The sequence below is a fragment of the Poecile atricapillus genome, chromosome 11, assembly GCF_030490865.1.
Source record: "Poecile atricapillus isolate bPoeAtr1 chromosome 11, bPoeAtr1.hap1, whole genome shotgun sequence".
NCBI classification, from domain to species: domain Eukaryota; kingdom Metazoa; phylum Chordata; class Aves; order Passeriformes; family Paridae; genus Poecile; species Poecile atricapillus.
Genome location: NC_081259.1, coordinates 616,104 through 644,068, shown reverse-complemented (window position 1 = coordinate 644,068; position 27,965 = coordinate 616,104). Strand labels below are relative to the sequence as shown.

General features: G+C 58.1%; 1 protein-coding gene across 1 annotated transcript in view; it reads left to right on the top strand.

Annotated features, from left to right (window-relative positions):
- The first annotated feature begins 8,647 nt into the window (after nucleotides 1–8,647).
- FRMD5 (FERM domain containing 5) overlaps nucleotides 8,648–27,965 on the top strand; it is a 67,947-nt gene continuing 48,629 nt past the window's right edge. The window contains exon 1 of the mRNA XM_058846492.1: nucleotides 8,648–8,765. Coding sequence (XP_058702475.1) covers nucleotides 8,664–8,765 — 102 coding nt within the window. The 5' untranslated portion in view covers nucleotides 8,648–8,663. The remainder of the gene's footprint in view (nucleotides 8,766–27,965) is intronic.

Genomic DNA, 27,965 nt, shown 5'->3' with positions numbered 1-27,965 from the left:
GGTGCAGTGATGGTGATGCAGTGATGGTGGTGTTGTGCTGATGGTGCTGTGCTGGTGATGCAGTGTTGGTTGTGCTGTGCTGGTTGTGCTGTGCTGGTTGTGCTGTGCTGATGGTGCAGTGCTGCTGGTGCAGTGATGATGGTGCAGTGTTGGTTGTGCAGTGTTGCTGGTGCAGTGCTGCTGGTGCAGTGATGATGGTGCAGTGTTGGTGATGCAGTGATGGTGGTACAGTGCTGGTGGTGGCACAGCACTGTGCCAGCCTGGGGCACAGCCGCAGCACAAGCTGCCAGAGGGCAGGGTCAGACTTTGGGATGGGATTCCTCCCTGGCAGGGTGGGCAGCCCTGGCACAGGTGCCCAGAGCAGCTGGGGCTGTCCCTGGATCCCTGGAATGTCCCAGGCCAGGCTGGACACTGGGGCTGGGACAGTGGGAGGTGTCCCTGCCATGGCAGGGGTGGCACTAGGGGGGCTTTAAGGTCCCTTCCAGCCCAAACTATTCTGGGTTTCCATGATTCTGTGAATTTCACTGACCTGTGATCTTATCAAGGAGTGGAAGCACATTTATTTGACAGAATGTACTGTCTATAAAACTGTATTAGCCACAACTGTATTTTTGTCCCTTAACTCTGTCTCAGTTTTTCCATTACTTTTCCTGTCTGGAAATCTGCCGGTCTGCTTGATTTTCACCACAGCATCAGCACTTTCTTTCTGATTTTCCCCTGCATTCAAAGGTGTATTCAAAATCAACAGCACTGGGTCAACTCCTTATTTTTAGATTCTGGTGTTCCTGACTGTGGCTATTTCACATCAATGGCTTTTTTCATCAGTTTTCTTCTCTCTCTATATTCTCCCCAGTCTCTTTGCTCCTCATTCAGCTCATTAGAAACAAGAATTGTATAAATATCTGACCTCTGTTAACAAACCTGCCCATTTAATATCTGTGTTTGCTGGTGGATTTAAAGAATTTGCTTTATTTCCAGTTGATACAGATGCCAATTGCTTTCCTAAATGTGCTTCCACCAGGGTGTTTTAGCTACAGGAGCTCTCGCAGTTCCTATGCTCATCCCTACTTTTTAATTTCATGTCTGGAGCTCGGCAGAGGCTCCAGCTCCCAGACAGCTCTCAGGAATCCACAGGGATGAGAGGATTTCATATTGACTCTAAATAAAGGGTAGTGTTGCACAGAGGAAAAAAAACATATCCAAACAAAGCAGAAGCCCAATTCCCAAGGTTTGCTACGAGGAAGGGAAGGTTTAATTTGTTACCCCGTGCCTGAGGTCAGCCCTGCTGCAGCACCACAGCTCTCATTCCTCCTCCAGTCCCACGAGGAGAACCCTTTGGAGCGCATCTTTTTCTTTAAAATTCCTTTTCTGGTGAAGAAGCATCTGTTTGGCATTTCCTGGGTGACACGAGGACATCCCCTGTGTGCTGGGTGCTGTGCACAGAGGCAGTGTGAGGTGGCTGGGGCAGGCTGGGGGCTGAACAGCCTCGCTGGGCTCAGAGGAAAGTGGCTCCACGGTCCCCAAAGGGCAGAGGGGCTTTGGGTGACATCCAAGGTGAGTGTCCCAGTGCCAGGGGTCCCTCACACATCCCTTCCACCCAAAACGTGCTCTGAATGCTCGTCCCTCTGCAATGCCAGGGATTATCCCCTCCCTGCTGGCAGCCTCGGGACGTGTCTGCCCAAATTATTGCCTTTGCTGTTCTCTCGTGGCTACCATTGCCCAAAAGTCTGGCTACAGAATGAGGATCATAGAGCAGTAAATATCCAACCCAGGCACTGCAAGTTGTAGCTGTAGCAGCATCCCGGGAGTCCACTTGCCTCAGACAACAGGGTTCTATGAGAAATATTTTGAAGAAAGTAATTTTAAACATATTTAAGAGAAAAATAAAAGCAAGTTAAGGAAAGCAATGCCCATTGCCTGGAACACTTCCCAGGCAAATGCATTTTCTGTGGTGCCTGAGCACAGGGTTTGGGGTGTCTGGGGGTGATGAGCCTCTCCTATCAAACACTTTTGTCATCCCTTGGGTCTGAACAGTGAGGCTTTCCTGTGCCTCTGCCCCTTCCCCTGTCCCTGCCCCTGTCCCTGTCCCTGTCCCTGTCCCTGTCCCTGTCCCTGTCCCTGTCCCTGTCCCTGTCCCTGTCCCTGTCCTGTCCCTGTCCCTGTCCTGTCCCTGTCCCTGTCCCTATCCCCTGTCCCTGTCCCTGTCCCTGTCCTGTCCCTGTCCCTGTCCCTGTCCCTGTCCCTGTCCCTGTCCCTGTCCTGTCCCTGTCCCTGTCCCTGTCCCTGCCTGCCAGGGCAGCTCTGTGTGCCAGGGAACTGTGAGATGCCAGGAGCAGTTCAGATGAAATCCCAGTGAAACCCAAATGAAACCCCAATGAAACCCCAATGGAACCCAGGGCTTGCCAAGGCTCCTGCTGTTCTGGGAGCAGTGCTGGGCTGTGCCCGGGCTCAGGAGCCTCCAGACCTGCCTGCCTGCCCTCCTCAAGGCCAGAGCTGCTCCAGGAGGGCTCCCCAGAGGCTGCTGGAGTTATCCCGGGGGATGAGCCGAGGGAAACCTGCCGTGTGCCCACCCTGCTGCCACTTGTGGCCACCTTCCCCTGTGGATTCCTGCCCTGCCTCCCACCGCCCTGCCACTCGTTGTGTCCTCTCTGGGTGCTGGCTTTAGCTGGCAGGGCTTTCCTGCTGCCCTCTGTGTCCCCTGATGCCCAGGGAGCCGGGCCTGGGGGTGGCAGGACGGGAGCTCTGCACGCACGAGGGGTCCCAGGGGCATTTAAAGGACGGGGCTTCAGCAGAGCTGAACGGACCTGGGGGCCCAGATCTTGTAGGATGATGTGCCCAAGCCCTTGAAGCATCCTTCAAGCATCAATGTACATGACATCTTTACTTACAGCTCCATCCTTGCACACACATCAGGGACAGCATTGGCAAATCCAAGCCCTCACGCTTGGAAATCAGGAGCCAGGGATGCAAAGGCTGGGATGGAGAGTGAAAACCCCAGGGCTGCTTCTCCTGCTGTGTTATCTGTGACCCCTGCTGAGCACCCTCTGGCCCATCTGCCTCACATTTTCCAGCTCTCTTTGACAATCAGCAGAAAGATTTTTCTTTCTTTGATTATTTTTTTTTTACAGAGTCAGTGATTACTTTTCGTGAAGAGCAGGAAGTGGCACTTTGAGGAAAATACCAGTAAATATCATGAGAATCATGAAGGAAACAAGTGCTGGCTGTGGTGCCCAGCTGTGGGTGGTGGCAGAGCTTCCCTGGCTGTGCTGGGGGACACACAGCCCCAGTAAAGTGCTTTTGTGACCCCCTGTTCACAGCAGAGTCCCCAGAGGCAGAGACACACACAGATACCCTCCTCTCTGCCTGTTACAACATTTACAGAAACAGTCTGTAAATAGAATTATGGGAGTGTTTTAAATGGATTTCTGAGCTGGATTCAGAACTATTCCCTCGTTGCATTCCCTAAATATAAACCAGAGCTTATCTTGCTGGCACAAAACTGCCAAGAGCGTCTTTCAGCCTTACCTCTGCGAGCACCCGAGGAGGCTGCAAGCTGGATTTGTGCTTTTTGGGGACTGCTGAGGTGCAGCTGCAGCCCAGGGAGGGGCAGGCAGAGCAGGAGAGGCTGTGCCCCATGCAGGGGTTCCAGAGGGGGGACTCTGTTGTGAGCACACGGAGCGAGGCTGCTCCTGCACCCCTGATCAGCTCTGGCAGCAGGAACGGGGCTGGGGCGAGGGTTTGCTGGCAGTTCCTGATCTGCACAGTCACAGCCAGGCCTCGGTGTCTCTGCTCTATTGCAGAGTGAAAACAGACAATTGTGAGTCTTGGTCTGGAGTTCTTTGGTGCAATAATGGAATCACAGAATCCTGGAATGGTTTAGGTTGGAAGGGACCTTAAGGCTCATCCAGAGCCACCCCTGCCATGGCAGGGACACCTCCCACTGTCCCAGGGTGTCCCAGCCCCAGTGTCCAGCCTGGCCTGGGACATTCCAGGGATCCAGGGGCAGCCCCAGCTGCTCTGGGCCCCTGTGCCAGGGCTGCCCACCCTGCCAGGGAACAATTCCTGCCCAATATCCCATCCAGCCCTGCCCTCTGGCACTGGGAGCCATTCCCTGTGTCCTGTCCCTCCAGACCCTGAGCTTTGCCCCTGCTCCTTCCCCATCTCCAGAGCCTCTCTGACCCCTGCAGCTGCAGGGGGAGTGCAGAGGTGGCTGTGGTCAGCTCCTCTGACCTGCCCAGCAGCACAGGCTCTATAATTACTCCCTGCAATATCTGCCTCAAGCCAGAAGTTGTGTGAAGGAGCCTCTGTCTAATGAGCCTGTCCCTGGATGTCAGCAGTAATTAATGTGCATCACCCTGCAGGTTCCCACCTCCTCTTAATAGGCTGAAATTCTATCCTCTGGTTATAATTGCAAATTATGGTTAAAATTTTACATGCCTGGGAGTGGGGAAGCTGGATGCTCCAGCTTATTCCCCTCTGGGTACACGTGGGGATGTTGCTGAGATGGTTCCAGCCCCTCCTTTCACTCCTGGCCCTCTTACATTTGACTTCCACCCTCACCACCCTCTTCTCCTCCCTTGTCCCCTTCTCTTTCTCACTTTGTCTCCTCCTTTCCTCACCTTTCTTTGCCTCCTTTTCTGTGTCTGAGGGGCAGCATCTGAGCCTAAAGAACTGCAACTCCTTGACCTCATTTGGCTGGAGGAGACAGCTCAGCTGCTGCTCCCCACGTTCCCCGTGGCCATCAGTGCCCAGCTGAGGGTGAAGGATGCACAAACTCTCTCTGAAGGGCTCCCCAAACAGGAGCTGATGGCAGAACGCTCCTGCTGCTGCACCCGCTGCAAAATCTCCTGCCTGGAACCAGGCTGCAGTGCTGGAACTGGCCTGGGGCCAGTGCTGAGTCCCTCGACCGTTGCCATAGTGTTATAACTATTCATTCTTGTAGGAAAATATTGCACAAAGAGGTGACAGACATTTATTCCAGATCCAGGGCAGGTTGATGGGGAGCAGCTCGGGGGCTGGCTGCCATCGCCGGGTGAGCCTCTCTCTCTCGAAGAGCTTCATTCTTCTTTCCCAAACCTTTTCATCAAAAAACAGTAATTAAGGAATGAGAGAGAATCCGGGCTTTGTTGCTGCCGATGCTCAGAGCACGGGAAGCCGGGAGCAAAGGTGAGGTGGTGAATGAATGATGGCTCAGGAGAGCTGCCCAGGGACGGTTCCAGCTGCCCTGCGAGGCTGATGGCAATGCTGACAGCACCATTGGCCACTGCAATTACGGGCAAGCCCTGGGAGCTGGGCCCCACTCTGACATCTCTGCCGGCCAGCGCTGCCTGGTGTCAGAGCTCGGAGCTGAGAACTGTGGGTTTATATAATTTCAGATGCAGATACCTGCTGAAAGGCAAAGCAGAGCTGACAGCCCCGCTCCCGGCTCTGGGAAATGCCAAATGTGCCCAAACACAGCAGGCTGCACTCAAACCAGGAGTGTCCCCGAGAGCAGAGGCTGTGCTTTGGTCATTTCAGCACAAGAAGTAGTTACTGATTACAACATTTGCATAATTGAGAGATGAACAGCCCTCCTTTCCCCCCGTGGCTGCTGGCCGGGGTCTCCAGCCAGGCCCCCGAGCCTGGGCCCTGCTCCAGCCTGTCCTGGACAGCACCCTCGTGTTGTTCCCCTCACCTGCACCTGCTCCTGCTTGGCTCTGAACGCTCCAGCTGCCCCTGGGTGATGTGTTGGAAGGGATGGCAAACATTGGATTACGTACAGAATAGATAATTCATGGTATTTTCTATTGAAAGCACAGAACCACGGAATCATGGAAGGGTTTGGGTCAGTGGGGACCTTAAATCTCATCTTGTCCCACCCCCTGCCATGGGCAGGGACACCTTCCACGATCCCAGGCTGCTCCAAGCCCTGGCCAGGACAGGGAACATTTGAAGGGATCCGGCAGCCACAACTTCTCTGGGCAGCCCCTGCAACTCTCCGAGTGAAATTTAACCTGCTGGAAAACAAACACAGCTAGGAATTCACTTTACATTTGGAAAGCTGCATTTTGAATTTTTTTAGCTCAAAACTGCAAGCGACAGAGAATCCAAATCGGGAGAATTTGTAGGATTTACAGTATAAATTATTAAAAGGGAAAGAAAAAGACGTTACTCATGAAAAGTGCATTCTTGTCGATCAAAGCTGCAAACAGAGAGTACTTTTATAAAGGCATCTGCCAGCCTTTGATACGCTCTGTGGAAACCTTGTCAGGTATTTTGAGCGTGGAACGTGGAGCTGTCGGGCTCCGGAGCTGTTCCCTGTCTCCAGGACAAGGCAGAGGCAGCACAGGGGGGTGAGCTCAGCCCAGGGGCTCCTGCGCTGCCTCAGCGAGCGGCTCTAGGGAAAAAAAAAAATTGCAGAGAGCTGGAACCTGAACAAAACCCTTCCCTGGGTGGAGGAACAAAGTGGCAGCGGCGCCGTGGCCCAGGCAGAGGCTCGGCACAGCCGGGCTGCCGTGAATGTGCTGCTCATGAAAGCGCTCAGCTGCTGAAAGCAGCACCTGCCAGCGCCCAGGATCCCATTCTCCAGCAGCAGCTCAGCTGCTTCAGAAGGGGAGCTCGGAGGCAGATGAACAATTTATGCAGAGTGGGATCCATGACAAAGTAGCAGCTACTTTGGTGAATACAAGCATCTTTGTACAAGTGCCCAGATGGTTCAGGAGCGGGGCCGTGGCTGTGAAAAGCGCCCTTGTTGTTGCGGGCTCGGCAGCACGCCCCTGACAACGTGCCGTGGTCTGGGAGCTGCAGGATCCCACACAGGACAAGTCCCCGGCTCTGCTGGCATTTTTTCTGCAGGATAATGTCCTTCCCAGGGCATTCCCACTGCTGCAGCCCCACTGTGCAATGCCGTGTTCGCGCTCTGTCCTCTGCAGCAGCTTGGCCTGCTGGACACTCTGAGAGCCAAGCCTTGTCCTCAGGGACATGTGGGGCACACGGGGGTGTCCAGCCCCCCAGCCTGGCTGGGGATGGGGTGACAGCCTGGGACAGAGCCATCTCTCATCACCCATCATGAGATAACCTTGAACCGGAGGATCCTGATGGATCCTGATGGATCCTGATGGATCCTGATGGATCCTGATGGATCCTGATGGATCCCAACCCCACTCACCAGGAGAGCCCCTGGCCTGAGAGCAGCTGTCCTTCCCGTGGGGGCTGGAAAGATGTGCAGGGAGAGCCCCTGCCCTGCAGGCAGGAGTGATCTGGAGGGGCTGGTGGGAACAGCTGGGGAAGGTGAGGAACGTGGCTCTGTGAATCACCTTTCTGGCTGGGAAAGTCGGAGCAGAGAGAGTTTGGGGAGAGGCTGGACAGCTGTGGCCATGGAGGATGGTGCTCCTGGGGGGAGGATGGAGCTGCACTGCAGCCTGGCAATGCAGCCGAGGGGACAGAGGTGAGGCTCTGGGAGAAGAGGAGCTGAGGCAGGAAGGTGCAGTGGGAACAGGGCCTGTGGTGCCATGAGACAGACTGGGGACAGCGTAACACAGATCCTCACTGTGCTTTGGGGATCTGTCGGTGTGTGTGGAGCCAGGGGGGTGTGGGGAGCACTGCTGAACCTCTCGGTGGGGCCTTCGCTGGGGGATGGCTGTGGGGACTGGGACACCCAGGCAGGGGAAGGGCTGGGGCTGGAGACAGAAGCCTGCAGGGTGCTGGCTGGATTCCCATCCTCTCTGGGCACTGCTGATGCTGCCACCAGGTATTTCAGTGGCCCAGAGCAGCACCAGCCGCATCCCACCGGCACTGGTGGCTCTTAGAGTCCATTTTCTCCAAAAGCCGGAGATTTAAAGGTTCTCCTCCATGACAAATGAACACTAAGGGACAAGCTCACATCCTGGGGGCCACGCTGGCACTTTGGCTGGCTCTGCTGGAAGGGCCGCGGCAGCTGCCAGTCCTCCATGAGGATCCAGCCTGGTAAAGGAATTGGGCTCTGACAAGAGAGCTGGGCACGGCCCGGTGCCTTGGCAGGGACTGTGGGCCGGCTGGGTCACGCCCAGTCACCTGCCGACCTTGGGGACACGGAGTCCCCGGGGCAGCCCCCGCCCCTCTGATGGGGGGTCTGGCTTGCGGGCCCCCCCTGCCTCGGGTCCGACCCTGCTCGGCATCACCGGCGGTGCCCGGTGCCCCGCGGTGCCCAACCCGGGGCGGCCGCTGTGCCCCGAGCCGCTGCCCCCGCTGCGGGGGAGCCCCGGCCGGGCTCGGGGAGCGGCCGGAGGATCGGTCCCGGTGTCCGCGGTGCCTCCCCCCGCTCCCCTCCCGCGCGGGGTTCCCGGCGGAGGCGGCGGGGCCGTGCCGCCCGTGCCGCATTGGTTTGCGGCGGAGCCCGTCACCGCCGCCGCGCCGAGATTGGCCCCCGCAGCGACCCCCGGGCCCGGCCCCCTCCCCGCCCGCCGAGCGCCGCGGCCCGGGCAGGGCACGGGCACGGGCACCGCGCTCCGCTCCGCTCCGAGCCGCCCGCAGCGGGGGCAGCACCGGGCCGAGCCGGGCGGGGGGCGCGCCCAGAGCCCCTCCCCGCACCGCCCCGCACCGCCCCGCACCGCCCCGCACCGCCCCGCACCGCCCCGCACCGCGCCGGCAGCGGGATGTGAGGCACGGCTCCGCCGGCAGCGCCCGCCGCCCCGCGCCCCGGGAAGATGCTGAGCAGGTGGATGAGTGGCAGCAGCAGGAACCTGGACCGCGAGTACAACTGCACCGTGCGGCTGCTGGACGACAGCGAGTACACCTGCACCATCCAGGTCAGCCTCCGCGGCACCGGCACCGCGGCCGCGCTGCCCCCGCAGCCGCCCGGCCCCGGCAGACAAAAGGACGGAGCGGCGGGGGCGGCCCCGCTGCTGCCCCGCGCCGCCAACAAAGGCGGCCCCCCCGCTCCCGCCGCCCGCCTCCCCCCGGCTCTCGGGCGGGCACCGGAGCCGCGGCTGCCGGCGGCGGGGAGAGCCCCGGGGCTGAGCCCCGCGGCCGCGGAGGGGTGCGGGGATGGCGCCGAGAGCCGCCCGCCTGCCCCCGGCGCAGCGATGCCCGCAGCACCCGGAGCGCCGCCGGAGCCGGAGCGGGGCAGGGGCTGCCCGGCACGGCCGCCTCGGGGCCGGGGGAGCCGCGGCCGTGCCCCGCGGAGCCGCTCGGTGCGCGGGGGCCGCGAGCAGCGCGGGGAGGACGTGGGTGCCGAGTGGAGTACGGGGGATGCGGCGGGCGGGGACCCGCGGGGCAGGGAGGCTGCGGGGCAGGGATGCGCGGGGGTGCTGCTGGCAGGGACCGACCCTCCCCGGCCCCGCCGCAGCCGGGTGCCCGCTCTGCCTCCCCCGTTAGCGCCCGGCTCGCCCTGATGAGCGCTCGGGTTTTGTAATCGTCCGGAGCGGCGGGGACGGGCGCGCATCCGCCGCCCCCCGTGCCGGGAGGGACCGGGACCGGGACCGGGAGCCGGAGCCGTGCTGGGGCCGTCGCCCCTCGGCCGGTGTCCCCGCGCCGCCAGGGCTGCCAGGGGCATCGCTCAGCGCGCAGATGTCGTGGGATGTGTCGTATTGCTGAAAACTAGGGAAACGCACTCCCGGGCTCCGCTGGAGCGAGTCCGGTACCGGGACCGTGTGACCGGGGGCTGAGAGAAGCATCCCCGGCTCCGGCTGCTCCTGCTCTCGTCCCTGCCAGCGGCATCATCCTCGCAAGGGAGCTCACCGGGAGCTGCGCGGAGCCGCACGCGCGGGGATTGCTGCTGGAGGCGGCTGGCCCCAGCCCAGCCCGTGGGCGATGGAAAATTCGGGGCAGAGTTTTGAGTAAAGGTGACTCAACACGTCAATAGCAACATCTCCCGGCGCGGGGCCCGCAGCTCTGCCTGCCCTGCGGTGCCGAGGAGGGGTGCACATCCCTTCCTTTACAGGCACAAACCTGCTCCTGCCGCCTGTGCCCAAGGACGGTTACCAAGGGTGCTGCGGGCTATGGGAGGCACCGTCATTTTGGCTTGAACAGACTAAAATGGATAAATAGGGTGATTTGTGCAAATACCGCCGAAGAATGGTGGGAACGCCGCCGGTCCCCGCTCACCTCCCCCGCCGGGGTTGTAAAGTGTGACCCAGTAAACAGCTCCAACAGCAGCCCGGTTTATTTTGCATAAGCCAAACTAATTCGTCTCTCAGAGGTTGTTTTTAATACTAATTAAATGGGAAAATGTAGTTTGGGAGAGAAAGTGTGGGCAGAGCGGCTCAGAAAAATCTGGATTTTCTGCCCTTAAGACAATTTGACAAGGTGTCGTCATTTTGCATGTCAGTTTTTTTAAAGAGGAAATACTACTTGGTCCCATATTCCGGTTGGTATTTTATGTGTAGCATAGTAAACAGGGATTCCTGGTGTTTAGCATGCACGACCTGAGGGATGAAGAATTTGCTCCTGCTACCCTGACAAGCAAGGTTACCCCGCTTAAATGTTTGCTCTCTCTCGCTTTCGTGCTGCCTTATAAGCCAAGTATTTATAGTCCATGCGAAATTAGGGAGAACATAGCAGGAATGTGTAATGTCTCGCAAGTGAGGAAGCCGTCACCGCGCAGGCTGCGAGCGCTGAATGAGTTTTGAAGGTCATTCCCTCACGAGCGCAGAGATTTCACATCTTGCCGAGATCCACGGTGTCTCCTCAGCCAGGCTGGTTCTGCGCCTGTTGGATGTGATTTATGTCTTTCTATTTTTGCTGGAGCCCGGAGAAGCCGGCCGGAGCTCGCCGTGCCGGGGATGCGGAGCCGCGCCTGCAACTTTGTGCCCGAGGTTGTGCTGCTGTGGCCGTGTGTCCTCCCTGGCAGCGGGGTGAGGATGGGCTCGGTGCCCTCCCTGGAGCCCGGCCTGGCTGCCGGGTCAGCTGCCTTCACCGCTGGGGAGGAGGGAGCAGCGCTGGAGGCAGAGCTGGTTTTTGGGAAGGTTTATTTACATTTCAGATGATGGCATCGGTTAAATCTGTCAGAAAATTCACCTCTGCCTGCGCTCGATGAAGGTGTGTGAGTAGGGGTTTGGTGCTGCCAAATCATACCTGAGCATTCTGCTTCTAAATAAAGCCTTTTTTATTTGATTTTCCAAGGTTTGCTTTGTTCATATTCCCCTATGAACGAGCAGTTCATTGTCTGAGCTGGGATTCATCCTTCCTCCTTTTTCCCCGGATTTTCACTCCCATCCCAGCAGGCAGAGGAGCCTGGAGGACTCGTCAGTGGAGCCCCGGGTGCTGTCAGGGGACAGAGGTGCCACGGGCACAGGGAGAGGGGTGCAGGGGGTCGGGGCAGGGGGTTGGCCCCTCCATGAACCTTTCATTATGAGGTGTTTCTGTGAGTCCCAGTGCTTGCTGCTTTGGGGAGATCCTGTCCCAGCACCTGCCTGGGTCAGTCTGTGTGTGCCAGAGAGCAGGGATGGGCCCTCAGCCCTGCCAGGACCTGGAGCCCTCAGCCCTGCCAGGACCCGGGGCCTTGCAGCCCTTCCAGGACCTGGAGCCCTCAGCCCTGCCAGGACCTGGAGCCCTCAGCCCTGCCAGGACCTGGAGCCCTCAGTCCTGCCAGGACCTGGAGCCCTCAGTCCTGCCAGGACCCGGGGCTCTCAGCCCTGCCAGGACCCGGGGCTCTCAGCCCTGCCAGGACCCGGGGCTCTCAGCCCTGCCAGGACCCGGGGCTCTCAGCCCTGCCAGGACCCGGGCCCTCAGCCCTGCCAGGACCCGGGGCTCTCAGCCCTGCCAGGACCTGGAGCTCTCAGCCCTGCCAGGACCCGGGCCCTCAGCCCTGCCAGGACCCGGGGCTCTCAGCACTGTGTGAGCAGGAAGATGTTGGGTTTTTCCTGGGAAAAGCTGATGTTTAAGGGTCCCCCAGGGCACGGAGGCAACTCTTAGGGCAATAAATGCCCCAATAATAATAATAATAATAAATGTTTGTGTGTGGGGTCCCTCAGGTGTGGGCAGAGCCATCCCTGCCCCACGGGCTGGCTGCCACCTGCGGCCGTGGGGACACTGCTCAGGGCTGGCCCTGTCCCCAGCGTGTCCCCAGGGATCGGGGGCTCCCAGAGAGGAGCAGCCGTTCCTGAAGGCGTTCGCTCATCTCCGTGGTGAGGGGCTGCTCCGGCTGTTTAATTTTAATGTTTGAAGTGTGTTAAATGTGTTAAATTTTGTTTAATGTGTGTTTATTTGAGCGTCACCCCCGTGTCTCCAGGAGGGACCGGCGCAGGCTCCTGGCAGTGGCGAGAGCTCCCAAACACCAGCAGTGCTGTGGTTTGCTGTCAGCCAGTTCCTTGTCTGAGGAAATGGTTTAAATTCTTCACTGCGGTGTCAGTGGTGGCATAAAAGGCTGGAAATAATTAATGATTTGCCGTTGCTGGATGCATCAAGCGTTTTCCTGGAAAGACAGTGGAGTTTTGTTTCAAACCCCAATAGAACGACGGGAACGTGGAGATGTGAGAAAATAAATATATGGTTTCTTAGATGCCGAATGTAAGAACTTCCTTGCCTAAGATTGGGAAGAAATGAAAGCGAGCTCCTGGCTGCACTCTGGGACAAAGCCCCTGCTTCCCTCTTGGAGCAGCGAGTTCTTTAGGATCCCTGACAGGATCATTAATATCAGGCAGCAGCACAAAGGGGAGCTGGGGGTTTGTGGCAGTGAAGGTTATTTGTTCATTATCTTTTTATCTTCGGAGAGTTTCCAATTGCTGTTCCCGGGAAGTAGGTTAGGAGAGCGCGGTTCCGCGGGCTCCGCGCCGAGCCCGAGCACGGGGAACGCTCTGGGGGGCCAGGGCACAGGCCAGGGGCTCTGTGCTGAGCTGGTGGTGTCTGTCTGTCTGTCTGTCTGTCCGTCTGTCTGTCTATCCGTCCGTCTGTCTGTCCCGCAGCCCTCCCTTCCCTCCACAGCTGGAGCCGGAGTGCGGGGATGGGGACCGGGGCCAAAACATTGTCAGAAACTGGGGGATTCGGGGGAATCCCAGAACTGGGGGGATGCAGGTCCGGGCTGAGGGTCCCACTCAGGGTCCCACTCAGGGTCTCACTCAGGGTCTCAGGGTCTCACTCAGTGTCACACTCAGGGTCACACTCAGGGTCTCAGGGTCTCACTCAGGGTCTCAGGGTCTCACTCAGGGTCACACTCAGGGTCTCACTCAGGGTCTCACTCAGGATCTCACTCAGGGTCTCAGGGTCTCACTCAGGGTCTCACTCAGGGTCTCAGGGTCTCACTCAGGGTCTCACTCAGGGTCTCAGGGTCTCACTCAGGGTCCCCACTCAGGGTCCCCACTCAGGGTCACACTCAGGGTCCCACTCGGGGTCCCCACTCAGGGTCTCAGGGTCTCACTCAGGGTCACACTCAGGGTCTCACTCAGGGTCTCACTCAGGGTCTCACTCAGGGTCTCACTCAGGGTCTCAGGGTCTCACTCAGGGTCTCACTCAGGGTCTCAGGGTCTCAGGGTCTCACTCAGGGTCCCCACTCAGGGTCTCACTCAGGGTCTCACTCAGGGTCTCAGGGTCTCAGGGTCTCACTCAGGGTCTCACTCAGGGTCCCACTCAGGGTCTCAGGGTCTCAGGGTCCCACTCAGGGTCTCACTCAGGTCTCACTCAGGGTCTCAGGGTCTCACTCAGGGTCAGCAGCTCAGTTCAAGCCCCCCGAGCACTCCCCTCTCTCTCGTGGTCCCCCGGGCCGGGGCAGCAGCTCCCAGGGAGGCTGAAGGCGTCACCTCAGCTTTGCTGTTGGCTGTTGGAAGCGATGTTTTTATTCATAGCCCGGGAAATGTGTTTGCAGCAGAAAGGCGTCGTTGTGGCTCAGCTGTGGCTCTGTGAGCTGCCGGGACAACTCCTTCGCCCCTGGCTCCAGCATTTGCATCCACTCGGCTTCGTGGGCTCGGGAGGAAGCTGCCTGAAATGCACAATGAGTTTGAAGGGAAAACAGCCGTCAAAGCAGAGCATTTCATCTCCTTTTCTTCTTAAATTTATCTCCAAAAGATACAGAAGGCAGCTGAGGAAAACATCCACTAAATGCCCGCTGAAAATGGGGGACAATATTCACATTTCAGTGGGAGCAGAACCCCGAGTCGTTTTGCAAAGCCGTGGAAAATATTTCCATTGCTGTTAAAGCACAGCTGAAATGTCTGTTTTCTGTTCACTTCTCATACCTGTTTTACAACGTTACCTGCTGTGAACCCGCCGGCTATTCCCCCCTCAGGAGCCAATTTCCTGACAGAACTACTTTGCTTATCACCTTCCTGCGGAAGATGCTGAAGGCAGACACAGAGCCGGAGTCAGATGGAGATGAAGATGTCCGCACGCTCGTGCCCACACACAGAGATGCCGCTGGAGAGAGACGTGCACCGCGGCACAGGAAAAAGGAATTTGCTCCTTTTGTCGTGTCAGAATTAGGTAACGTGCAGCAGGAGGCTTTTTTTGAGGCATCTGGGGAATTCTGAAAGTGCCGTGAGCAGCCCACTTATTTTTAATTTTTGAGTCATTCTCCAGGAGCCCAGAGGGATGGTGGACACGGGGGTGAGGTGGATGGGCACGTGTTGGCAGCCCAGGAGCACAGCGGGCCTTGGGGTGCCCCGTGCAGGAGCAGAGGCACCGAAAGCTCCTGAGATCCCTCTCTGACCCAGCACATCTGTCTGGGCTCCTCACAGCTGGCTCCTCCTGGGAGCTGTGTGGGCAGCGAGACCCCGCCTGAGATGCCCCCAGTGCTGGAGATGCTCTCAGTCTGTGGAAATCCTCCCCAGCTCCTGCCAGGGTGGGGTTGGCTCCGGGCTGTGGGGCAGAATCCTGGAGTGCTCTGGCTTGGGAGGGACCTCAAAGCCCCTGCAGTGCCCCCCTGCCATGGCAGGGACACCTTCCCCTGTCCCAGGGTGTCCCAGCCCCAGTGTCCAGCCTGGCCTGGGACATTCCAGGGCTCCAGGGACAGTCACAGCAAATCTGGGCACCTGTGCCAGGGTTTTGCCACTTGGCTCGGGGGGTGGCTCCGTGATGAACCCTTTGTGTTCCAGGGTGGCTTGTGCTTATTTTTGTCTGGTGCCACAGGTCACTGGGGAGGCTGGGAACGAGCCAAACACGGGGCTGCTGTGGGGGAAGTGCTGGGGTTTATTTGCCATCAGTTTTGGGGTCAGGCTGGGGACTGTGGCAGAGCCCTGGATGCTGCCACTGCCATCAGCCACTTGTTTGTGGGCAGAAAACCCAATTATTGTCTGGTTACACCAAGATCTGGAGTTGCATTTGCAAATAAGGAGGTTTCAAGTGAAATTCTTTTCTTTGCAATGTTTCCAGGGTAAATGATTCCAGCAGTGGGGGAGCAATTTCCCATTGATGATCCGTAATTGTGAGGCTGATGTGTCCACAGTGAGTGTGCAGGGACTGTGGCTCTTGCAGAGCACAGGACAGGGCAGCAGGCTCTGATGGACACTGTGGTTACCTTGGGCCAGGGTCTGTCATGCCAGGGCTGGGAGGGATCACTGAATCACAGAATCATTAAATGCTTTGGGTTGGAAGGGACCTGAACGTTCACCTTGTTCCAAACCCTTGCCATGGACTGGGACAGCTCCCAGCAGCCCAGGTTAAATGCCCTCCTCTGACAGGATCTGTAGTTACTCACTTTTGGTTGTTCCTATCAGCCCACAGGAAGCTTCAGAACTCAGGAAAATAGGAAAATGTATTCCACCCTGATTTGTGGGTTCTCCCCTTGTATTCCCATCAGTGTTACACCCACTGTGGCGCTTGGTTACTCTCTAAAATCTCATTTCTTTGGGACCCCAAGAGACATTTTCCTTGTGCTCCAGGGCCTGCCAGCAGAGCTCTGCCAGCTGCTGCCCGGGCCCAGGAGAAAGGGAAACCATCGTCCTTGGTCACCACAGGCAGGAATCCACACTTGGAGCACTTTGGGAGCTGGTACTGAAACACAACAACACCTCAACAACACCTGAACAACACCTCAAGAACACCTCAAGAACACCTCATCAACATCTGAACCAGGACAGCACAACACCTGAACAACACCTGAATAACACCTGAATAACACCTGAACAACACCTCAACAACACCTCAAGAACACCTTATCAACACCTGAAGCAGGGCAGCACAACATCTGAACAACACATGAATAACACCTGAACAACACCTCAACAACACCTCAACAACATCTGAACCAGGGCAGCACAACAACACCCGAACAGCACCTGAACAGCACCTGAACAACACCCAAACAACACCCAAACAACACCCGAACAGCACCCGAACAACACCTGAACAGCACCTGGAGCAGGTCAGGTTCATGCCCGGGGCAGGAACAGCCGCTGGCAGGACAGAGCAGCGCAGCCCTGCGGGAGCCCTGGGGCTGCCAGAGCTTTTCTGCTCCGTGAGGAAGAGGAGCGTGAAGGGCAGCGGGTGTGAGCTCCGGGTGGGAACAGCCTGCCTGGGACTCAGCCACACCAAATCTTGTTTTGTTGTGCTGGGCTGAGCCGGCTGCAGCGGCTGAGGGAACGTCCCTGGCCCTGTCACCGTGCTCCGGCAGCGTGAGGAACACCAGCTCTGCTGGAAAATAAAACCAAAAGGTTGCAAATGAAATGAAAGCCCATTATCCGTGCCTGGCTGCCGTGTGTGCCCGCGTGGTTCCAGTCTGGAGGGTGCTGGAGCCAGGGGAGCAGCGCTGGCAGGAGATGTGCCAGCTCTTCTGCCCACATCCTGGAGATCAGCTCCTTCCTCTTCAGAAATCATTTGGAAGTGAGTTTCCTTGCAGAGGGCAGGGCTGGATGGGATGTTGGGCAGGAATTGTTCCCTGGGAGGGGCCAGGCCCTGGCACAGGTGCCCAGAGGAGCTGGGGCTGCCCCTGGAATGCCCAAGGCCAGGGCTGGGAGCAGCCTGGGACAGTGGGAGGTGTCCCTGCCATGGTGGGGTGGCCCTGGATGGTCATTAAGGATCCCTTCCAACCCAAACCATTCTGGGGTTTGCAAACAATGCCTGGTCCCCAGAGTCTGATGATTTTCCCGGGAAGGGCCGGGGCAGGTGTGGGAATGGGCATCAGGTGATGGTGGAGAAAAGCTCTTTTTTCCCCTAAGCAAAACCAGGATTTCTGTAACTGTGCAGGAATGATCCAATGGGATCCTGGGGACCAGCTGGGCATTTTGTCCCTCCTGCATTGGCCTTTTAAAGCTGCAGGTCCTGCTCTGCCCTTAATTACACTTGGCCATTAATTACCCTCCAAGCACATCACCTTTTCTGCTGCTGTTGTCTTTGCCCGCTGAAGTGACTTGGCAGCTGAAATTTCATGAGGAACTTGGTTAATTGTGCACACACAGGACACAAGATGCCATTGTGCTTCCTCCAGCTTGTTATCTGGGAGGGGCTCGGGGCTAAAATCCAGGAAAATGTGATTTTCCTTGGAAAGGCAGCGGCTGTCGTGGCCGATCCGGGGTGGGTTCTGTGTGAGCCCGGGCTGGGGCAGGGCTGTGCTCCAAACCCTGCCTCCAGCTCCCTGTGTCCATTCCTGCAGGAGCCTCCTCATGGAAACCAGGGAGGGTTTGTTTTCCCGAGCTGTTTCTCCTTGGTCCTGGCCAGGAAAGTTGATGTAAATGGAAACAGCTCCTCTCAGAGGGGCTGAAACCCCTCCTGGCTCCTCCTGGAGCGCTTTGCCTTGGGGAAACAAAGGTTGGGAGGTTCCCCCTGGAGAGGCTCAGAGCCATCAGCTGCTCTACCCTGAGGATTTGATCAGAATCATTTTCCCATCCTTTCTTTGGCTGTTTGAGCCGGGAGCTTCCCCCTGCTCCCCCCGGAGCCACACGGAGCCCGAGTCCCATTTTCCTGTCCTGGCAGTGCCAGCTCTCTGCTCTGGCACTGGAAATTCGGGGTTCACACAGATTTCAGTCTGTCTGTCCTGGCAGTGCCAGCTCTCTGCTCTGGCACTGGAAATTCGGGGTTCACACAGATTTCAGTCTGTCCCATCTGGCAGTGCCAGCTCTCTGCTCTGGCACTGGAAATTCAGGGTTCACACAGATTTCAGTCTGTCCTGTCCTGGCAGTGCCAGCTCTCTGCTCTGGCACTGGAAATTCAGGGTTCACATGGATTTCAGTCTGTCCTGTCCTGGCAGTGCCATCTCTCTGCTCTAGCACTGGAAATTCAGGGTTCACATGGATTTCAGTCTGTCCCATCTGGCAGTGCCATCTCTCTGCTCTAGCACTGGAAATTCGGGGTTCACACAGATTTCAGTCTGTCCTGTCCTGGCAGTGCCAGCTCTCTGCACTGGCACTGGAAATTCGGGGTTCACATGGATTTCAGTCTCTCCTGTCCTGGCAGTGCCAGCTCTCTGCTCTGGCACTGGAAATTCAGGGTTCACACAGATTTCAGTCTGTCCTGTCCTGGCAGTGCCAGCTCTCTGCACTGGCACTGGAAATTCAGGGTTCACACAGATTTCAGTCTGTCCTGTCCTGGCAGTGCCAGCTCTCTGCTCTGGCACTGGAAATTCAGGGTTCACATGGATTTCAGTCTGTCCTGTCCTGGCAGTGCCAGCTCTCTGCTCTAGCACTGGAAATTTGGGGTTCACACAGATTTCAGTCTGTCCCATCTGGCAGTGCCAGCTCTCTGCTCTAGCACTGGAAATTTGGGGTTCACACAGATTTCAGTCTGTCCCATCTGGCAGTGCCAGCTCTCTGCTCTAGCACTGGAAATTCGGGGTTCACATGGATTTCAGTCTGTCCTGTCCTGGCAGTGCCAGCTCTCTGCTCTGGCACTGGAAATTCAGGGTTCACATGGATTTCAGTCTGTCCCATCTGGCAGTGCCAGCTCTCTGCTCTAGCACTGGAAATTCAGGGTTCACACAGATTTCAGTCTGTCCTGTCCTGGCAGTGCCAGCTCTCTGCACTGGCACTGGAAATTCGGGGTTCACATGGATTTCAGTCTGTCCTGTCCTGGCAGTGCCAGCTCTCTGCTCTGGCACTGGAAATTCGGGGTTCACACAGATTTCAGTCTGTCCCATCTGGCAGTGCCAGCTCTCTGCACTGGCACTGGAAATTCAGGGTTCACACAGATTTCAGTCTGTCCCATCTGGCAGTGCCAGCTCTCTGCTCTGGCACTGGAAATTCGGGGTTCACATGGATTTCAGTCTGTCCTGTCCTGGCAGTGCCAGCTCTCTGCTCTGGCACTGGAAATTCGGGGTTCACACAGATTTCAGTCTGTCCTGTCCTGGCAGTGCCAGCTCTCTGCACTGGCACTGGAAATTCAGGGTTCACACAGATTTCAGTCTGTCCTGTCCTGGCAGTGACAAACACGAGCCCCGGGCTCCTGAGCAGGGACAAACCCCTGGGCTGGCTCAGGAGGAGGCCCAGGTGAGCCAGGCCCTGGCAGGTTCTGGTGTCTCACCAGACATTCAGGGTGCTTTTTCTCCATGATCATTAACAGCAGCTTCCACAGCCAGCCAGGCCTCAGCTCGTTAATGTGGGATGTCAGGATCTGATCAATGCTGCAGCCCAAAATAGAATATTTTGGCTGCATGTCTGTTGCCAAAGACTTTAATTACAGTGGCATATCTGTCACATCGATGAGGGGTTTGTGTTTTTCAGAGGGTTTACAGTGGCTGTTTCGTGTTGGCTCTTACCCTGGAACACAGGCTGGGATCCCAAAGGAAATATCCATCCAGCTGCCCATAGGGGATTTTATTTAATAAAAAAATGACAAAAACTGAGGCAGCCCTTGCAGAGAAGGAAAGAGGCTTTAAGAATGTATAGATCAGGTAGCAATTGCAGCTATCCCTTATACACTTAACTCATGGAATGGGCAGTGTATTGGGACTTAGGGAAAAAAGCCGGAATCCAATAGACTTAGGTTTGAAAAATAATAAATTTGCTGAGCAGGTTCTTTTCATGAATCGATCTAGTTCTCATTAGCCTTGCACTGTATAGTTTGCTGACTAATATTTCTGGCTTGCAAGTAAAAATGTCTTTCCAAAGGAAATACGGAATGAGAACAGAGTGTTTTTGGGAGCTGAAAACCTGGAGTCCCTGGGGCCAATGGAGAAGAAGAGATGTGAGGGCAGCAGGAGCAGAGGAGCAGAGCTGGGGCTGGAGCGGCAGTGGAGCAGGAGCAGGAGCAGGAGCAGGAGCAGGAGCAGGGCAGAGGGGGTGGGATGGGATCATTCCTGCTGTGCCAGCCTGTCCCCCTCCATCTGTGCAGGGACACTCGTGTCCCCCACGGGACTGAGCTTGGCTCCAGCCCTTGCCTGGTTCTGTCAGCCCTCCTGCCCCAGGGGCTCTCTTGGGCCAGGTCCCTGCCGAACCCTCAGTGATCCTGAGCTCTTCCTCAATATTTAGGTTCTTCTCCTAAACCCAAAGAGAGGTTTCTCCCTCTGGCCCCTGTCGCTGCTGCCCCTCCTTTCTCCAGCATTATTCCCTGTGTGATCTCAGCCTGGCTCTGTTCCCACGTGCAGGTTGGTGTAAATTGTGTGATGTAAACCAGGGAATGGTTCCCCAGGCTGTCACCACTCCTTGGGAGCGCTTCCTTGAGCACATGACGGGGCTTTTTTCTGCCCGTGGCTTCTGCCTTGGTGACAGATTCCTTCATGTGGGGCTGGGATGAAGCCGAGGGTGCTTGGGGCTGTCCCTGGAGCTCAGCAGGGCTGTGGCCTGTCCCACCCCAGCAGGAGCACATCCCCTCCATGGAGCCCCAGCTCCATCCCCTTTCTGCTGGGTGGGAGATGGATCCAGCAGAGCAGGTGACAGAGGCAGGGGCTCCTGCCTGGCTCCGGGGGTGCTGCCTGCACCCAGCAGTGTCACCCAGCCCTGGCAACGTCCCCTGGAACTGAACAAACCCACAGCCACCAGGCTGAGGCTTTTCTCAGAGCCACGGAGAGCAGAGCGCTCCTGTTTCCATAGGGCTTTGTAATTAACACGGGGAATTTTGTTCCGGGATGTCACCGAGTGTAATGGGGAGCTCAGGCGGCTTGGGCTGATTCCGTGTGGAGCTCCTGTGGGCGGTGTGTAATTCCCTGCTCCGCTGGGCTCTTCCCAAGACGTGTTTTTGGGACACAGTTAATCTGTGCAGGAGCTGCTGGGTCCTGCTCGTGCCCTGGGGGAGAGCAGGGAGCGCTCAGGGAGCTTCCCTCACTTGTAGCTGCCGCTCACACCGAGACTGTCCATTCCCTGCCCCTGTGTGCTGCTCTTCCTCCTCCTCCTCCTCCTGGGGAGAATCCCCACGGCCTGGGGTGGCTGGGAGTGTCACCTGCAGCAGGGACAGCCTGTGGTGGCAGTGGCTGTGTCACCTGCAGCAGGGACAGCCCCAGGGTGGTGGCAGTGGCTGGGAGTGTCACCTGCAGCCCCAGGGTGGTGGCAGTGGCTCGGTAGGAGTGTCACCTGCAGCCCCAGGGTGGTGGCAGTGGCTGTGAATGTCACCTGCAGCCCCAGGGTGGTGGCCGTGGCTCGGTGGCAGTGTCACCTGCAGCCCCAGGGTGGTGGCAGTGTCACCTGCAGCCCCAGGGTGGTGGCAGTGGCTCGGTGGGAGTGTCACCTGCAGCCCCAGGGTGGTGGCAGTGGCTCGGTGGTGCCCGTGGGACTCACGGGAGGGTGGGGAGGGGGCTCAGCCGGGCTGGGCTGTGGCTCGCTGTGCATTCCCTGTGGGATGTGGATAAAAAGCCGCTCCAGCCGTGGCTCCTGTGCAGAGCGGGGGCTCCATCCCGCAGCCCGGAGCAGGGCTGACCCCACACACACCCCCTGAGCCGGTCCTGTCGCTCTGCTCCCAGCATTTCCATGGACAGAGCGGAGGAGCCCCCGGCGAGTGCGGCTGGAAGGGAATTGCGGCATTGCCATGGAACAGAGGAGCGGGGCTGGTGACAGGCAGGGGACACTGCCACCACCTGCCAGCTGCCCTCGTCCCCTCGTCACCTGTGGCAGCTCCTGGCTGCCGAGGGTCCGTGTGCCAGGACAGAACAATTCCCGTTCCCGCTGTTTGCTCAGGGCCCAGCAAAGGAATTACGGCGCTGCTGCGCTCTTCCAGGTGAGCAGCCTGGCATGAAAGGAGCCCTGCTCGGAGCAGGCTGAGTGCTTATGGCTTCCTTCAGGTGTGATTGGAAAAAAAAATCCTCTGATAAACCCCAGAGCCAGCAGAGATGGTTCTGTAAGTGCTGCAATTATCCTGCAATTCACCGGGACAGCCAGCGAGCCACGGGGATCGGCATCCTGGCCAAGGAGCGGCTGAGGGGCACTGGAGCTTGTACAGAACACACTCAGCCCCTTCAAATATTTATGGCCTTGCAATCCATACACATTTGGAGCGTGTTTGCCATCCTCCTGCTCTGCTCCTGTTTGTGGAGAGGCTCTGGAGAGCATCTGCCCAGCGCTGGGGGGGCACTGACCAGGGGTCATGGGGGCACCTTTGTGGCTGGGACTTGGGAAGGCTCCGTGGAGTCCCTCATCCCATCCCTCATCCCATCCCTCATCCCATCCCTCATCCCATCCCTCATCCCATCCCTCATCCCATCCCTCATCCCATCCCTCATCCCATCCCTCATCCCATCCCTCATCCCATCCCTCATCCCATCCCTCATCCCATCCCTCATCCCATCCCTCATCCCAGCCTCATCCCAGCCTCACCCCAGCCTCATCCCATCCCTCATCCCATCCCTCATCCCATCCCTCATCCCATCCCTCATCCCATCCTCATCCCATCCCTCATCCCATCCCTCATCCCATCCCTCATCCCATCCCTCATCCCATCCCTCATCCCATCCCTCATCCCAGCCTCATCCCAGCCTCACCCCAGCCTCATCCCATCCCTCATCCCATCCCTCATCCCATCCCTCATCCCAGCCTCATCCCATCCCTCATCCCAGCCTCATCCCATCCCTCATCCCAGCCTCATCCCAGCCTCATCCCAATCCTCATCACAGCCCTCATCCCATCCCTCATCCCATCCCTCATCCCGTGGAGTCCTGGAGAGCTCCTTGGTGTGAGGAGGGGCCGTGCACAGCACTCTGAGCACTGCTGGAGCCCCAGGGATGGGATGAGGGCTGGGATGAGGGATGGGATGAAGGATGGGATGAGGATTGGGATGAGGCTGTGATGAGGGCTGGGATCGGGATACCTGCGGGTGCTGGCTGCAGGGGGACGGCTCCCACCTGTCCTTGCTGACGCCGCTGGAATTGTGGCAGGATGCACCCGAGGTGGGGCTGGACCTGGGGCCAGGTGGGCAGGGCTGTCCCCCTGCTCGGAAGGGACAGGAAGGGGTTTTTAGCAAGAAGAAAATCAGCTGTAACAGGCCAGGTGCCTTCCTGCCGGAGGGACAATCCTTGTCGGTCTGGCACCTTCTACTCCAGCGGGATAAAAATAGAGCAGGATTTCCAGGCAGCAGCCGCACATCCTGCGGTCCTAATGAGCTCTTAAGGTAATTACCTGTGGTGGGAGAGAGCTGGAGAGGGCGTGCTCGCCTGACAAAGGGAGCGCTTGCAAGAAATGGGTCTGAGAAAGGGCAGCCGGGGCTGAGGGAGACTCGGGAGAGCCGGAGAGGGGTTTGGGACAGGTGATGGAGGGACAGGACCCAGGGAATGGCTCCCAGTGCCAGAGGGCAGGATGGATGGGATACTGGGCAGGAATTGCTCCCTGGCAGGGTGGGCAGGCCCTTTGTCCTGTGCCAGGGCCTCGCTGTGCTCACAGGGAAGAGTTTGTTATAAAAGAATGTTTGGATCTCTATAATTTCTTCAAGGCCTCATTTTAAAGTGCTGTTCCATAGCTGGGGTTCTCCTAACTGGGGTTATGATCTCAGCTGAGGCAGTGCCCCGTGCCACCCTCTGCCAAGCCCTGCCCTACCCGATGCCCTGGGCATCCTCGCCCTGGCCAGCCCCTGCTGCTGGGCAGGCTGGCCCCACCTTTTCCCACCGAGGCTTTGCCCTCTCTGGGTCAGTAAATAATCCCTCGGAGCACTGTGTCACCTCCCAGCTCTGTAAATCAATTTTCCCTCCTGCAGAATATCCAGTGCTTGCATGAAACAGGTAAATTACATCTCCCGCTGCTCCGTCTTCGTAACGAATTCGATACCATCTTAAGAACATAAACCACGAGAGCGCTTTTGTCTGCCTCAATTTGCCTTTGTGCAGCAGAGGGGCCGATCTCGGGAGCCTTTCCCGAGTAATCCCGAGTTTTCCTCAGGGCAGCCTGCGGAGCGTTTCCCCAGCTCCATTTGCAATTAAGGATTTGTGTAGCTGCAGCTCCCGGCCGTGAGCTGGAACCCCGGCGTTCCCTCACCCTGCCAGGGCTGCCCTCATCTGAGAGCTCCTCCAGAGGCACCCAAAGCCACCCTGTGCCGCTGCTGTGCCACTGCTGTGCCACAGCTTCCAGCCAGACTGCAGGGAATGGCAGGGAAATCCTGCCAGGACTGCAGGGAACTGGCACCGGGGGCAGTGTCACCTGTCCTGGGTGGTACCAAACAGATCTGGGACCAGAGGAGGAGATGTCACCTGTCCTGGGTGGCACCAAACAGATCTGGGAGCAGAGGAGGAGATGTCACCTGTCCTGGGTGGCACCAAACAGATCTGGGAGCAGGGGAGGAGATGTCACCTGTCCTGGGTGGCACTGCAGGGAACTGGGACCAGAGGAGGAGATGTCACCTGTCCTGGGTGGCACTGAACAGATCTGGGACCAGAGGAGATGTCACCTGTCCTGGGTGGCACCAAACAGATCTGGGACCAGAGGAGGAGATGTCACCTGTCCTGGGTGGTACCAAACAGATCTGGGACCAGAGGAGGAGATGTCACCTGTCCTGGGTGGCACTGCAGGGAACTGGGACCAGAGGAGGAGATGTCACCTGTCCTGGGTGGCACCAAACAGATCTGGGACCAGAGGATTTTATCTTTTAATTGGTGAACACCATGTTCCATCACCCTGGCTGGTGTGGGATTGTCACTGTAATTAATACTAATGAACATGTCTCCTGGAGAGGGCTCTGGAAAGCTTTCCATGCAGTGCTGTTTTCTCCCTGAGTTATCATTTTGGGTTACACCAGACCCCACAAGCACGGCCTGCCCACCCTGTGGTGCTGGTGGCACCCAGAGCTCGGTGTCCCTGCGTGTCCCTGGGTTTGGGGGAGCTGTGGGGAAAGGTCTCCCTGAGGAACATCTCCCATGGGCAGAGCTGAGTGCCCAGCGATGCCAGGGAAGATCCCAACTCCAGCTGCCAGGCAGAGCTGCTCTCCCCCTCCATCCCCTCTGCACATTCCAGACACGGGATCTGCACTGACCCTGCAGCCACCTGAGCTCCTCAGAGGGACAAACCTTGGGGGTTTCTAAAGCTCAGGGCTGTGTGATGCAGGGGGTGGCTCGGTCTCTGCTCTGCTCTGCCTGCCAGCTGGGAATGGATCTGTCCCCAGGCTGTGGCTGCAGGAGCTGCAGGAGCTGCAGGAGCTGCAGGAGCTGCAGGAGCTGCAGGAGCTGCAGGAGCTGCAGGAGCTGCAGGAGCTGCAGGGCAGCAGTGCTGCGATGGGGGATGCAGGGGAAGGGAACCAGCCGTGCATCCCAGCCCTGCCTGGTGCAGCAGCCCCATGAGGGATCCTCACTGCAGGGCTGGGAGCTGCCCTCGGCTCCGGCAGCAGCACCTGGAGCTGCTGGAGCGAGTCTGGGGGAGGCCACGGAGCTGCTCCTGAGCCCTGAGACAGCTCCAGGGAGAGCTCAGAGCCCCTGCCAGGGCCAAAGGGAAACTCTGGGCTACTTCTCCTAATCCTGTGGAGCTGCAGTGGGCAGGAAGAGCATCCATGCTCTGCAGTGCATCTCCTTCAGAGGCTCACAGCAGCAGCCTGGGGTTGCAGCTTTTTCCTGCTTTGTCAGCAGTGGTGTCTCCTGGGGCAGAGCTGCAGCTCCCAGCACTTTTCTGGGGGGATCAAAGGCCCTTTTCCAAGCACTGCCACGGGACTGAGATGGCCCATGGTGTGTGAGCAGGTGGATCACTCCTCTCTGAGGTCTGAGGAACCTCCTCACCCTTATTTCCCATCTGTGTGTGCATGTAAATCACACTTCATGGTTCTGGTGGGACAAATAACACACCAGAGAGAGATAAAGTGTAATCAGAGTGTTTATTTTGGGTTAAAATAATCAGAGAATCAGGAATGGTTTGAGTTGGGAGGGTCCTTGAAGGCCACCCCACTCCACCCCTGCCATGGCAGGGACACCTTCCTCTTTCCCAGCCTGGCCTGGGACATTGCCAGGGATGGAAGTGGGCAGCCACGAGCTGGTGCAACAAATCCTTGTGCACACAAATCACTGCACACTTTCCCTAAGCCCACAGGCATCCTGCAGGTTTAATTCCATTTGTCTTCCCCCCGAAGCATCCCTTTCCTTTAGCAGGGATGTGCTAATCCCATGTGAAGCCCTCTGTGCTGTGAGTGAGCGGAACAGACAGGCAGAACCTGTCCTGCATTCCTCTGGAGCCCTGTGCACACACCGAGTGTGATCTCAGGCACGATCCCGGGGCTGCTGCCAGCCACGGGGGGCACGGGGACAGCTTCCCTCCCTCGGGAGAAAGAACAGCCCTGGGCCAGTCTGGGGTGTGCTCTGCTCTGAGTGCTCTGCTGTCATGCTGCTGCTCCAGGTGGAGTGTTTGAGGTGGGATCTTTAACAGCTCCTGGAGCTGGGGAGCTGGCCTGTGCCAGTGCTGGGACATCTGGGGACGGGCTGGGGCTGGGGTCACCCATGGTGGGTGGGTGGGTGGGTGTTCAGGACCCCTGAGCAGAGTCCCCAGCACTGCTGAGCCCCAGGGACAGCACCCGGGACAGGGGAGCAGCGATGCCCGGGTGGGAGCCCAGAGCAGCAGCAAACCCAGCAGAACCCTCTCAGCTCCGGAGATTTCTGAGCCCCAGCAGGGCTGGGCTGGGCTGGGCTGGGCTGGGCTGGGCTGAGCTGGGCTGGGCTGAGCTGGGCTGGGCTGGGATGTGCTGGGCTGGGATGTACTGGGCTGGGCTGGGCTGGGCTGGGCTGGGCTGGGCTGGGCTGGGCTGAGCTGGGCTGGGCTGAGCTGGGCTGGGCTGAGCTGGGCTGGGCTGGGCTGGGCTGGGCTGGGCTGGGCTGGGCTGGGCTGGGCTGGGCTGAGCTGGGCTGGGCTGGGCTGGGCTGGGCTGGGCTGGGCTGGGCTGGGCTGGGCTGGGCTGGGCTGGGATGTGCTGGGATGTGCTGGGCTGGGCTGAGCTGAGCTGGGCTGGCTGCAGGTCCCAGCAATGCCAGGTCCTGCAGCCTTGGTGGAACAGTCAAGGTTTAGGAGCTCTGGGTGAAGCATTCTCAGGAGCTCCTGGAGGGTAAAGGGCTGTCAGCCCAGATAAATATTAGAGCAACAAAGAGAGGAAGGAAAAAGCAGAGTGAGCAGGAAGAGAAGAGAGATGAGGAGATTGCTGCAATTTGTGGGCCCTTGGGACAGTGCCTGAGAGCCGTGATCACATCCCACATCTCACAAACACTGCTCCCATCTCTGGCAGCCCAGCTCGGTGAAATGCTGCTGTGGTGCATGGTCAGGCTGCCTGGGGCAGTTCTGCCTCGCACTGTCCCCAGCCCCGGGGCCTCTGGCACCGCTGCTGGCCCTGGGGAGGTCGCTGCTGGCCCTGGGGAGGTGCTGGGCTGCTCTGGGAGGCTCCAGCAGAGTTTTTCCAGAGCTTTTCCTGGGATGCTCCCCGCAGCAGAGCGGGGCAGGGTTACAGCAGTGACCTGTGGGCAGGCTGGCCATGGTCCCCTGCTCCTGGCAGGGACACCAGGGCTCCCTGGCACTGGGGCTCACTGCCCCAAACGTGTCTGGAGCTGTCCCCTGGGTGCAGCAGCGCTGCTGGAGCAGGGAACGCTCCCTCTCTGCCTTCCTGCAGAGGGACAGTGTGAAATGAGGAGTTAACAAGCTTCTCCATCACCAGCAGCAGCTTGAATCATTAAGCCTGAAATAATTTCAATTGGATCCGGGACTCACAAGAGATTTTTTTGTGGCATGGAGGAGCTGGACCAGTTTCTCATCTACCACCAGCCATCAGAGCAGGGGAGA